The 12,450-nt window shown below is 38.4% G+C and overlaps 4 protein-coding genes across 5 annotated transcripts in view; 3 read left to right on the top strand and 1 right to left on the bottom strand.

Annotated features, from left to right (window-relative positions):
* meltf (melanotransferrin) overlaps window positions 1-5,515 on the top strand; it is a 15,756-nt gene extending 10,241 nt beyond the window's left edge. Inside the window, exons 7-15 of the mRNA XM_015019751.1 lie at window positions 285-444; window positions 1,234-1,385; window positions 1,466-1,562; window positions 1,629-1,826; window positions 2,901-3,054; window positions 3,245-3,312; window positions 3,386-3,573; window positions 4,136-4,328; window positions 4,975-5,515. Of these exons, the coding sequence (XP_014875237.1) occupies window positions 285-444; window positions 1,234-1,385; window positions 1,466-1,562; window positions 1,629-1,826; window positions 2,901-3,054; window positions 3,245-3,312; window positions 3,386-3,573; window positions 4,136-4,328; window positions 4,975-5,042 (1,278 nt within the window). The 3' untranslated portion in view covers window positions 5,043-5,515. The remainder of the gene's footprint in view (window positions 1-284; window positions 445-1,233; window positions 1,386-1,465; window positions 1,563-1,628; window positions 1,827-2,900; window positions 3,055-3,244; window positions 3,313-3,385; window positions 3,574-4,135; window positions 4,329-4,974) is intronic.
* Window positions 1-9,432, top strand: part of fkbp2 (FKBP prolyl isomerase 2) — an 18,816-nt gene extending 9,384 nt beyond the window's left edge. Inside the window, exons 2-3 of one of the 2 annotated variants that reach the window (XM_015020163.1) lie at window positions 8,057-8,540; window positions 9,056-9,432. In XM_015020163.1, the coding sequence (XP_014875649.1) occupies window positions 8,088-8,504 (417 nt within the window). In that variant the 5' untranslated portion in view covers window positions 8,057-8,087 and the 3' untranslated portion in view covers window positions 8,505-8,540; window positions 9,056-9,432. Of the gene's footprint in view, window positions 1-7,934; window positions 8,541-9,055 lie in introns of those variants that run through there. The other variant, XM_015020158.1, reaches the window with a different exon arrangement.
* LOC106938259 (uncharacterized protein NCBP2-AS2-like) lies at window positions 6,389-7,289 on the bottom strand. The gene is made up of 2 exons (XM_015020185.1): window positions 7,194-7,289; window positions 6,389-7,121 (listed from the first exon to the last, which is right to left on the bottom strand). The coding sequence occupies exon 2, from the start codon at window positions 7,056-7,058 to the stop codon at window positions 6,753-6,755; it is 306 nt and encodes a 101-aa protein (XP_014875671.1). The 5' UTR covers window positions 7,059-7,121; window positions 7,194-7,289; the 3' UTR covers window positions 6,389-6,752.
* A 583-nt stretch (window positions 9,433-10,015) lies between the features above and the next one.
* ncbp2 (nuclear cap binding protein subunit 2) lies at window positions 10,016-12,200 on the top strand. Its single transcript, XM_015020176.1, has 5 exons — window positions 10,016-10,178; window positions 10,961-11,047; window positions 11,133-11,227; window positions 11,362-11,500; window positions 11,745-12,200. The coding sequence occupies exons 1-5, from the start codon at window positions 10,104-10,106 to the stop codon at window positions 11,841-11,843; spliced, it is 495 nt and encodes a 164-aa protein (XP_014875662.1). The 5' UTR covers window positions 10,016-10,103; the 3' UTR covers window positions 11,844-12,200.
* The last annotated feature ends 250 nt before the right edge of the window (window positions 12,201-12,450 follow it).

Below are 12,450 nucleotides of genomic sequence, written 5' to 3'. Positions count from 1 at the left end.
CCTCGCAACCCAAGAGAAGTTCAGCCCGTTACCTAGCAACCCCAGCGAAGCTCAGCCCGTTACCTAGCAACCCCAGAGAAGCTCAGCCCGTTACCTAGCAACCCCAGCGAAGCTCAGCCCGTTACCTAGCAACCCCAGAGAACTGAGCAGACTAAATTGTCATTATGTAAGAATCATTTTGTGCAAAAAATGTAACGAACATGTTTTGTTTAGTCCGTAGGTCGACCCTGACCCGTTCAAGGTCACCTCTAAGAGAAACCTCTGTCTCTTTCTTTTAGTCAAAGTCAGATTTCAGCATGTTTTCTTCAGCGAGTTACGGCGGGGGAAATCTTCTGTTCTCTGACTTAACCACCAAGTTTGAAGTGGTGGAGGCGGACGACCCCGTCAGGTGGATGAGCACCAACTATTACAACGTCAGGAAAGCCATGGACTGCACACCTCAAGGTGAGCTGCACCGCTAACACCTCATTTAAAGCTAAACAAGCTAATGCTAATGTTTCAAATAGCATAAAAAAATCACAGTAATCCATTTAACTAGTTTATAACATTGTTACAAGAATGTTAACATGAATTTTTTTCCCCACAAAACAAAAGTGATAAAACCATAAAACAAGTTACATTTATTCAGTTACTTGAGTAACTTTTTACTTTTTACTTGAGTAATTGTATCATGAAGTATCTCGACTCTAACTTAAAGAACAACTTTGTTTTAACCAAAAAATCCCCAGACACACACCTGTGGTTTTTGTACGTTTCACATGGAAAGAAATTTATTTGGACACATTTTTCTTTTGCCTGATTTTGTAATTATGTTATTTATGTAAATTATTTTCATTTTAGTCCTTAAAATACCAAAAATTCCTCATAAATTTTAGAGTTTCTTTTGAACCGTAATAAATGAAATATTGACCAATGTGTAATGTTGGCACAATCTGATATTTACTGGTTTTCTCAGTTGCTGGCTGCGTGATATTTTCTGTTACTTTGTATTTTTGTGTTTTTAAAGCTCTTTGATTTGCCTTGTTGCTGACATTTGCTACACAAATAAACTCGATTGATTGATTGATAAATTTATGTCTCGTTAACGCAGTACTTGAGAAGCCTTTTCACCAAATACTTTTTTACTCTTATTTGAGTGATTTCTTGGATGGCTACCAAAAAGAAAGTTTCTCGGTGCTCAACCTGCCACCTCTGAGTGAAGCAGAGCAGAAGGTAACTGAGGGTTTTTTGCAGACATCCCCTCTGCCATCCGATGGTGTGTTTTGTCGAGCGGAGAGCAGCAGAAATGTGCCGATATGGGCGCCGCCTTTAAGAGCAAAAGCCTCACTCCCACCGTCAGCTGCATCCACGGCACCTCTCTGGCTGACTGCATGGCCAAGATCAAAGTAACTATAACTACATGATATTTAGCTTTACTGCTTTGATCTAAAGAATGCTTCAGTCTCCCATCTTCATAATGTTGCAGAACAACGAGGCGGACGCCATGACGTTGGATGGAGGGTACATTTACACGGCGGGTAAAAACTACGGCTTGGTTCCCGCTGCAGCCGAGAGTTACACAGGTAACAGAAACCAGACGCCGTGTTTCCTCAGTCCGGCTCTCATGCATCCCGTTTTCTCCTTTCTAGAAGGCGAGCGTGACGGCTCCTCATACTACGCAGTGGCAGTGGTGAAGAGAAGCAACACCGGCATCCGTAGCCTTGACGACCTGCGTAACGGTCGCTCCTGTCACACCGGCTACGGTCGCACTGCAGGCTGGAACGTCCCCGCGTCCGCTCTGATAGAGAGAGGACTGATCAGCCCGAAAGACTGCCAGGTTCCCCAAGGTCAGTGCAGGAGCGTCGATCGATTATATCGATTGTATCAATAATATCGATACCGGTGTCGGATACATACTTTAGCTTCAGGTTCCCTCTTGTAATTTTGATTTGTTTTGTATTTTAGTTTCTAGGGCTGAAACTATTAATCAGATTAATTGATTATTGAAATAATCGTCTACTAGTTTGGTAATTGATTATTGGCGTACACACAGACTTGGGTAGGATCTAGTTACATTTACTTGAGTAACTCTTTTGAAAATATTTACTTTTTGGAGTATTTTTACTGCGCCGTACTTTGAGTAGTTTTATTATAAGTATTTCTGCTCTTAACTGAGTAAAATCTCTGGATTTTCTTCCCACTGAGTGAAAAACAAACAAGTTTTAACCAAAAATTCACCAAACAGACTCACACCTGATGTTTCTGTTAAAGTTTCATCAGTTTTTTATTGAAAGAAACTGATTTAAAATTTTTCTTTTGCGTGATTTTGATATTTTTTATTTTTATGAATTATTGTAATTTTTGTTCTTAAAATGCCAAAATTTCCACTCAAATTTACATTTTGGTCCATCTGATGATGTAATTTTTAAATATTAAGTGATTGATTATTTGATCAGTTACTTGAGTTCAGTTTTTGGGTAATCAACCACCTCTGAGTGTACAGACAAGAAAAAAAAACTATTTGCAGGAAGAACAGCATCCTCAGAGGAGAATTAAATTAAAACTGGACAAAAATATAAGAACAAAAAAAACAACTTTGTAAATATGTTTACCCAAAACTTCTGTCAACAAATGTCAATTTTAGCTTCACTTGTTGTAAATTCAGTTAAATTCTTCATGGTAACTTGTTGCAGATCAGGTACAAAAAAAAAGAAAGAAATTATTTTGCATTTTTAACTTAAACATTTACAAATAGATTGTGGCGTCTCGGTGCTTTCAGCTTGGTGGTTCTGTCAGATGGTACAAAACGTTTGGACTCGTTTGAGCTGATACTAAAATCCTCATTTGGACTCAGATTCTGGTGACTCTGGTCCTGAACTGCCCTGCTCATCTCTGTGTTTTCTGCCTCCTCTGATTGTTAGCGGTGGGAGGATTCTTCGAGAAGAGCTGCGTTCCTGGCGCCAATCAGAACGGCTTCCCCAAGAACCTGTGTGATCTGTGTGTGGGAGACGACTCGGGCCAGAATAAATGTGAAAAAGGAAAAGATCGGTACGACGGTTACGACGGGGCGTTCAGGTACCGAAACCAATCCTGGTGTTTTTAACACTTCTCCAAAAATGTTTTGGTGTTTATGGAGCCCCCTAGAGGACATGGGGGGAATTTATTTACTTTTCTCTCAAAATAATTTACTAGTTGTGTCATGAAGCAGAAAGCTTTTCTGCTACGTTTTTATTTAAGGCGTAAAATCAGTAATTTGCTCACTCAGGTGTCTGGCTAGCGGGGACGGAGACGTGGCTTTCGTCAAGCATTCCACTGTCTTCCAAAACACAGACGGTGAGAAACCTTTCAGAAATCGTCTCGGAGGTTCTGACGGCTCCAGGAATTAACTCGACCGTCGTGGTTTCAGGTCATTCGACGGAAAGCTGGGCTGCAGGTTTGGTGTCGACAGACTTCCAGCTGCTCTGCTCCCAGGGAACCAAAGCCGAGGTCTCCCAGTACCGGCTGTGCAACCTGGCCAGGGTTCCCTCTCACGCCGTCATGGTGCGACCAGAAACCAACATCCACGCCATCTACGGGCTGCTGGACCGCGCACAGGTCAGGACAGTCCAGAGCTCAGTCAAAACGGCTAAAACTTTGACTCAAGTCTGGGACAACACTTATTACTTAAAATGAAAATGAATCTTTGAAGGACACTCTAGAAACTGAGATTTATCATTTCACTTGCTGCATTTCCATTACAAATATACACGAATCACAATGTTCCCACTAAACAAGAAATACAATTGAAATCACACATGAATAAGTTTGTTCAGGCGATATATAATTAAAAACTACTTCCTGTTGTCGTCTTCTTCATGGTTTCTGCCAGTAGTAACAGCTGGTGTTAGATCATGTGACTTGTGTGATTTGAAAAATAAAAGTTTCCATCACAGTTTTGCGAAATAAAACCAATTTTGATACGGTTAAAAAATACCTCATCCTAGCACAAAATGAAAAATTTACTTTCAAAATGTCAAATTGCATAATTACCCGGTCAGTGGAAACACAGCTGGTGCTACTGTACAGAAAGATTTCATGATTTAAGGCAGACTTTAATGCTTTCGCAGTGATTCTGAGGTTTCTCCATTTTCCTGTATTTCTTCCTTCGTCTCTGCAGACCCACTTCAGCAGTGACACCGGTTCTGGTTTCAAGATGTTTGACTCTCAGGGCTACGAGGGCACAGACCTGATTTTCAAAGACTCCACTGTTCGCATCATCGGCGTTGGCGACAAAAAGACGTACCAGGAGTGGCTGGGTCAGGATTACATGAACTCAGTGGAGGACCTCGAGTGCAGCTCCTCCAACACAGGTGAAATTATTTGGTTTTCTGAGAGAAACATTGATATTCAGACTTATTAGTAATATTAATCATATAGACAGATTCTACTGTAATCTATGGATTCCAATTAAATTCTAGCTATGAAATGATGCTGCAGATTTTGCAGAGTTCTGAAGTTTATAGATATTCCACATGCTAAGCTGGTTTTAACAGGAAGACGCCTCCATCAGAGCCTCGCAGGATCAAAAAAGGATTAAATTTATGCCCCAAAAACTCTGAATTTTTTTTTTTGATTAATCTCAGAAATGTTCCAGAAAAAACAAGGAAATTTCAGAGTTTCGAAAGTTGAAAATTTGCAAGAAAAAAAAAATCAGAAATTTTAAGATTAATCTTAGAAATTTTCTCCAAAATATCTTGGAAATTCTGAATTTGAAGTGGAAAATCTGCTAGGAATAAAAATCGTAAATTATTAGATTAATAATAAACTGATAATAAAATGTTATTTATAATGAATTTACATACAAACCCCAAAGTGCCGATTAATCTTAGAAATTTTACATTTTTCTTTTTTCAACTTTTTTAGCTCAGAAAAAGTTTTTTTTGCCAGTCTATTAAGATAGCCCTCACTAAAATGAAAACTGTTTTCGGTTTTGATATTTTCTGATTTTCGTTGCAGCCGTCTCCTCTGCGTTGCTGCTGCTGGTTGCGTTGCTCAGCCTCACGTTGACCAACGTCTGGATGTAAAGCCGCAGCGACTCCAGATTCACCTCCAGACCTGTTTCTTCTTCACACACATTATCCCGCACTCTCAATCACCTCATCATCACTTCTCTTCCTCTTTTTCTTTCACTGCTTTTTAACTCATTTGATTGCGGCCTAGTTAAATCACAGTTTGTAGCTTCAGACTAGTTGCTTTCTAGAAACCCAATCCAGTTTGTTTGTGTGTTAATTTACAATCTGGGGATAAAAGAGCTGATTGGAGCAATAAAGAGAAACGGAGCACATTGTGTTTGTTTGGCAGAGATTTAACAACATGTGAGAAGAAGACGGAGGGCGCCATTTTGTTTACGGAGGGTGGGTTGCCATACCAGTGCGTATGCTCCCACCTGTTACATTTACACAGCGCCTCGTCAAAAAGCTGATTTTTAAAGTTTACAAAGGCCACTTTAAATAAGTTACCGTCATATTTACCTCAAAGAAAATTCACTAAAACTCAGAAAAAACTTTGGTTCAATTATTATTAAAAAAATGAAGTTTATTTCTCACTTCTGACCAAAACAAACTTACCTTTCTTATTTTTGTTGCTCCATTTTATTTTGCTTTAAACTGCTGATTGTTGTGTATTTTCCTACAATGAAAGATTTATTTTTATATGACGTTCAGGTGCCATATCAGTGTATATGTACTGACTCATGCTGTCAGACGTTGATGCATTCTCTTCCTTCTGATAGAGATTTATTTCTTTGTGAAATGATTAAATGTGTGACTAATATTTAGTTGCCAGGCCAGTGTGCCTGCATAAGTATTACTGCATTAAGCTGCTGCTGTTCTGTGCTTGTCTAAATTAAATAAACATGTAAGCGAAATGAACTGAGTCATGTAATTTATTCTTTAAAATATTTGACATTTTCTCCAACTATGTCCCTGCTTTTCGTATTTTGCAGTTCTTTTTTAAATGTTTCCTTCTCATTTCCTCCAGTTTTATGCTGAAAACCTCAATATTTTGAGGTCTCACAAACTTCAAAATATTGCCAACTCCAAATTTTCTTTATATATTTTGCATCTTTAGTCACTTTGGAAATAATCTGGTATAAATTAGTCTTTATTTAAACTGTAATGGCAGATAAATTCATTATATATACATACAGATACATCTTTACACATTTAAAAACATTTCCAGCAGAATATGTTTTACAAGTACAGAGCTGCCGAAGCTCTTTGGCAGGACGGCAGTTTGTGAACTGCACACTGGAAAAAAAACAACAATTTTGTGTAGATTAAGGTGGCAATAAATAAAAATGAAGGTCCTTAAGTTAAAGGCATTTGATGTTTCAATTGAAAAAGTGAATAAACTGATACTCTTCTCATTATCACGGCTTTACTTGACTTTTTATTCTACTTATTGAACATCGATATCATGGCTTATTCTCGTAAGTTTTATTTTATTGTAACTTTTTTCTTAGTATGGTCCTGAATGTCCGTCGTAGTAATATTCCAATATTAGTTTACACAGAGTTTTTCCCCTCTCCGATACAATAAAAACCCTTTCCATGTGTTTTTAAAAACAAAAAGTGAAGTTCATTTTAAAACAAGAGAAGGTGCAAACCAGTTATGCTTGTCAGCTTTGTTGAGGCAGATTGTTAGGCTCACATCAGACTGATTTTTCCTCATTCAGACCTAAACTCCAATATAATCATCAGTCCTTCCAGCAGCACAGAAACGCTCCGGTCTTCTTTACTTCTTTATCCGCCTGGAGCCATCTTTCCATCCGTCCTTCACCTCCTTCACGAACGTCTCCCGGACTCTCCGCAGGCGGTTGCTCACCTCCTCCAGGTCGCCGGGGACTCTGCCGGCTTCCTGTCGGACCTGCCGCAGCGTCTGGGACCGCATGACTCGCTCCGACGTGTCCCGGCCGACGATCTGAGCCTTGGTGAGGGCGTACGCCGTAAGCTGAGCCGCCCTCCGGATCGGACGGGACTCCGCCAACTTCTCAATAACCTGGAGGTTATTGACGAGATACGCTAACATGCGAGATAGCATTTTGTCCGCAGTCGGTTAGCTGCTTCTTCTTCTCTTCTTTTTTTTTCTTGACCTCTTTCAACCCTACAATGATATCAGTTTTCATTAAGCATATAAATAATATATATATTATATGTCAGTACAAATTTTACTTACTTCAGCTTAAGTTGGATTTAAATGACATAAAGACAGTGGATGTTTGGTAACGCAAGAGAATCTTCTTCTTCCAGTGTTACGGTAATCTGCATTTAATTGAGTTGTAGTACTGCCCCCTGCTGGATGTCAGGGATATTTCCATCCGCAGCCGAGAGTTAAAAAAAAACAGGCAAAAACTGATGAAGGGCAGGAGTTCACTTTTATGTTTGAATTGAAACATAAAAGTGAAATATACTACAGAGTAGTATATCACACGAGTAGTATTTTACTCGTGTTATTTGTCTGTTCTAAACTTGAAAAATGTGTTCCCCTTGAATTGTCTAGAAAAATAATATTAGAAAACTACCAAAACTGAGGCTGTCTTGGAAAATGCAGCAGAAATACACACACACCCCTCCCCCACACACATAAGTAGCATTAATGTTTTTGTTTTTTTAATCACAATTGTTAACATGTGTAATTGTTTATGTGTATGTATATATGTCCCCCTTCTTTGGTTTTCATTATGAAATTATAATGAAAATTTAATACATATTACATTATTAAATTAAATGTTAATTAAAATTAGTGGACATTTATAAACCGTCAACTTTATTATATTACATATACAACATAAAAATGCAAATGTAAAAAAAATATAACTTTTTCGACTTTACAAAAAATAAGCATTTATAAAAAGAATTTAACTCAGTTTTTACTGAATAAAGCTAGGGACTGTTTAAAAAAAAAAAAAAAATACAAGTTCTTGGGACCGAAATGTTCAGTCCCAATATCCTCCGGAATGTTTATCCGGTAACACCAGGTGGTGAACCACATCCGGTCGTACTGCTCGTACATCCGTTTTTCGGAAAAGGATTTTCTAGCTCTCTTTTTCAGCGGTCCTACTCTGTAACCATGCGGCTGCTGTTGCTGGTGGTAATGGCGGCTCTCTCCCTCGGCCCCGCGGCGGTTAGCGGAGCCGACAAGAAGAAGCTGCAGATCGGGATCAAGAAGCGAGTGGACAACTGTCCCATCAAGTCCCGCAAAGGTGACGTGCTGAACATGCACTACACCGGCAAGCTGGAGGACGGAACGGAGTTCGACAGCAGCATTCCCCGGGGCCAGCCGTTCACCTTCACCCTGGGAACCGGCCAGGTGATCAAGGGCTGGGACCAGGGCCTGCTGGGCATGTGCGAGGGCGAGAAGAGGAAGCTGGTCATCCCGGCGGAGCTGGGCTACGGAGACCGGGGAGCTCCGCCGAAGATCCCCGGAGGAGCGACGCTCATCTTCGAAGTGGAGCTGCTGAGCATCGAAAGGAGATCGGACCTTTGACGTAGAAATAAACGACGGATTTAAAGAAGTTTATTAGTATGTTTTGTTTTCTTACATGTTAAAACTGGTTTACTTAAGGGTCACATTTACTTAAGGGGGGCGGGGGGGGGGCGATTTTAGGGAGTATTTTCACTAATATTTTTACTCGAGTAATTTTATTTAGTATTTCTACTTTTACTTGAGTAAAATTTCTGAGTAACTTAAGTGAATGAATAACAAGCTTATTTTCAGATATGTTTAGAGTAAGAGTAGCACAAATTCAACATATTTTTATTCAAGTAATAGTAAAAGTATCCGTCCAAGAAATTACGTGAGTAAAAAGTATGTGGTAAAAAGTCTAGTCAAGTACTGAGTAACTGATCAAATTATTACTCAGTCAAGTACACCACTATGTACTTGGAAGTTGACTAAGTAATTCACAAAGCAGATTAACACACACTTATATTTTTTTTCATGTTTTTATTTTACCTAATTTGATTTCAATTAATCTCTTATTTCAAATTGGTTAATTATTTCTTTCTGTTATCTGAATATTTTATTTCATCTTTCAGGATCCAAGAATTGCTGCTGCATTAAATGGAGACCGCCTGACTTTTGAAGAATGAGCAAGAAGATTAAAAACAAAACCAGGGAAATGAATCTAAACCCCAGCAGAGCCTCGGTTCTCCTTTTAGTAGGACTTAAATGATCGTATGATGTAATAAACAATGATATTAGGCAGTAAAGTCCAGCTTTTGTTCAGGATGACATCACACCACTTCATCTGTTGATTTTTGCTTCATGAAAACTTGTTTACTTACATTGCTACATTCCTCTTTCACAAATGATTGACAGTAAATCAGGTAAAACTGAGGCAGGGGCCAAGTGATTATGAATAATTTTTGTTTTGTAATTACAATAAAATGTTTCCCTAACTTTTCCCCTTTAAGCGCTGGTGGTGATTATTTTTATGCAGGTTGTTTAGCTTTAGACAATGTCTTCTGATTGTGGACGAGCATCCTGAACACTTCTGATTTGCAATAAACCAACACTAAAGTTTAAAATTTATGAAAATAAATGAAATGTGTTCATAATAAGTCAAAGTAGAACAATTTGGAGACCAAGCAGAAGATTACTGAAGGCACCAAACATATAAAAAGATAAATTACACCTCATAAATATTTTAAAATGTTAAAATATACAATCTTTTTATGAATTTTAACAAGAAGAAAAAAGTGATAATGGTTCAAGGTGCTGTTGCATACAAGATATATTTTAATCCAGGCTCACAAGCTGAAAAACTAGTTAATGTAGATAAAATTTAGAGCAAAACGATAATTAATTGGGCGAAAATTTAAGGGGGTTTTCTCACTAAGAAAATTAATTGCGGGAAAGGCTGGTGTGTAATAGTTATTTTATGTGCATTGTTATAGCTGCGGGGTACACCACCACATTAGTACCCATTATGGAGTAATAGCTTGCTACCAGCAGAGGGCGCTGTTTATAACACTCTGTGGTGGCGGAGCCTTTTAACAGACGCACACCTGAACCGGAAATTCTTGTGTCCCTTTTCTGAACATTGAAAAAAGGAGCAGAGCGCTTTGCTGCGATTCCTCCACAATGTCCGTGAAGCTAAACGCTTTGAATAGCGATTCGTACATCGAGGTCAGTCAGTACAGAGACCAGCACTTTAAGGTGAGTGAAGAAGAAACTCTTTGACGGCGGCGCGGAAGTTAAATGAGCTTTAACCGTTTTTCAAGTTAGCCAACTGTGAAGCTAACGGCTAAGGTTTTTGAATGAACGCGGTTGCTGCTATGATATTTAACCCCGAGATACATATTGTTTACATTGCTGCACATATGAACAAAAATACTGACTTATGCTTCTTTAACTGTATGATGATATGAGAAAATGTGCCTCACTCAAACAGTGTTTACAGTGGTTATATTTTGCTCCGTAATTAGTGTCTTTCTTCACCTACCTTTGTTAATAAAGCAAAAATAAATGGAAGGAAAATCTGTTTTAAATTGTAATTTCCAGCCATGATTTGATTAATTTACATTTTCCCATTTTGCCTGCTTTCATTTTGCGTTTTTTATTCAATTATAAAGAAATTCATTTTAAAATTTGAACTCAGTAAAAAAAGAAAATCTGTTTTTAGTCACATTTTTTAAGATACTTTTTTGTCACAAAATTTACAAACATTGAAATTTCCCAATCAGCATAACACAATAAAATATCGCAAAAATTAAAATGACACAAACCACATAGAATCAACACTTTCATAAAGTTCTTGCACTAAAAGCATTTTTCTTGAATGTATTTTTGGAAGAAAACATTATTTTACTGTAGATTTAGGATATCCTGTTTACTTTTTTAAAGTTTAATGCATAACAGATTCATTTTAGATGGGATTTGAAGTGTTAGCTTTCTCAAAGTATATTTTATTCACATTTTTTCTGTTTCTCCTGCTTTAGGGGAATCGCTATGAACAGGAGAAGCTGCTGAAGCAGAGCAATACTCTGTATGTGGGGAATCTCTCCTTCTACACCACAGAGGAGCAGGTACAACCCTTAGTTATAATCCGACTTTAAAGTTTCATTATAACATTTCAGGTCTATTTATTTCCAATTTGTGTTGTGAAAACAGGTGCATGAGCTGTTTTCTAAATGTGGCGATGTGAAGCGCATCATCATAGGTCTGGATAAGGTCAAGAAGACTGCTTGTGGATTCTGTTTTGTAGAGTATCCTTTCAAATTTTAATGTCCCAATCAGAGAAAAAATGAAGTTTCAACACCCAAAATGTGTTTGCCTGACTGTTTTAACAAACTTAAACACAGAGTGTGTGTGACACACACCTTAGCTGCTGTTGTATCAGATATTACACGCGGGGAGATGCGGAGAACGCCATGCGCTTCGTTAACGGCACACGGCTGGACGATCGCATCATCAGGACGGACTGGGACGCCGGTTTCAAGGAGGGCAGGCAGTACGGCCGCGGGAAATCTGGAGGACAAGTAAGAAGAAGAACTTAAATGTTTATTAGAATTTAAAGTTTACTGAAGAATGTGTTCCTGCATTACTTTAACCATTACTTAAAAATGGTCTCAAAGCAACAACATTATCGTTTATCACAATAACTTCTGGGACAATTTATCATCCAGTGGAACTTGTTATAATGACGGACCTGAACGTAGTAAAATATCCTGTCTGAGTCGTCGTGTGTTTCATGTCGCCTCTGGTTGTGTTTGGTTTCTTCAGGTGAGGGATGAGTACAGGCAGGACTACGACCCGGCCAGAGGCGGCTACGGTAAGCTAGCTCAGCAGCATCGGAGCACAGAGAGACCAAACTCCTTTTAGACGGAGTCGGCCCGATCCCGACCTGGACGGATTAATTTCCCAGCAACATCTGGAAAGACGTTAAAAACGGAGGAGAAGAACTTTACAGGTGGAACTTGGAGCTGAAGATGTGAAGGAAACTTACTTTGACTAAAACGCATCTTTGTCCAACGTAAACAGTTTCAGGCTGAGTTTTTTTTTTTTTTTTTCGTTTTAAATTATTTCTTTTATTAAAGTTGAAAAGTCCAGTAAAACAAATGATAAAGTTATCAGATTAACTCTCCCTGACTAGAAAGCATCATTTCCTCTGAATTTCTTTACCTAAATAAAACTGTCAAACTGTTTACCATTTATTTTAATAAATATGTTTTTTTATAATCTGTTTGCAGTCTTCACTGGAGTTTGAAACATTTTACAGAAGAATTACGGAATTTCCTTTCAACTTTTAGTTATTTTTGTAGCAAAGTTACAAATTAAACTACACGGTAGATCAGTGTTTCTCAACCCTGGTCCTCACCGCCCCCCTGTCCTGCATGTTTTAGGTATTTCCCTTCAGCCACACACCTGAATTCCATCTCTGGGTGATTAACAGGTTTCTGCAGCACTTGGTGGTCATGCAATCATTTGA

Source organism: Poecilia latipinna, unplaced genomic scaffold, assembly GCF_001443285.1.
Source record: "Poecilia latipinna isolate Pla-1442-1.1 unplaced genomic scaffold, P_latipinna-1.0 Scaffold82, whole genome shotgun sequence".
NCBI classification, from domain to species: Eukaryota; Metazoa; Chordata; class Actinopteri; order Cyprinodontiformes; family Poeciliidae; genus Poecilia; species Poecilia latipinna.
The sequence above is the reverse complement of the archived record's forward strand: the minus strand, read 5'-3'. Positions and strand labels throughout refer to the sequence as shown.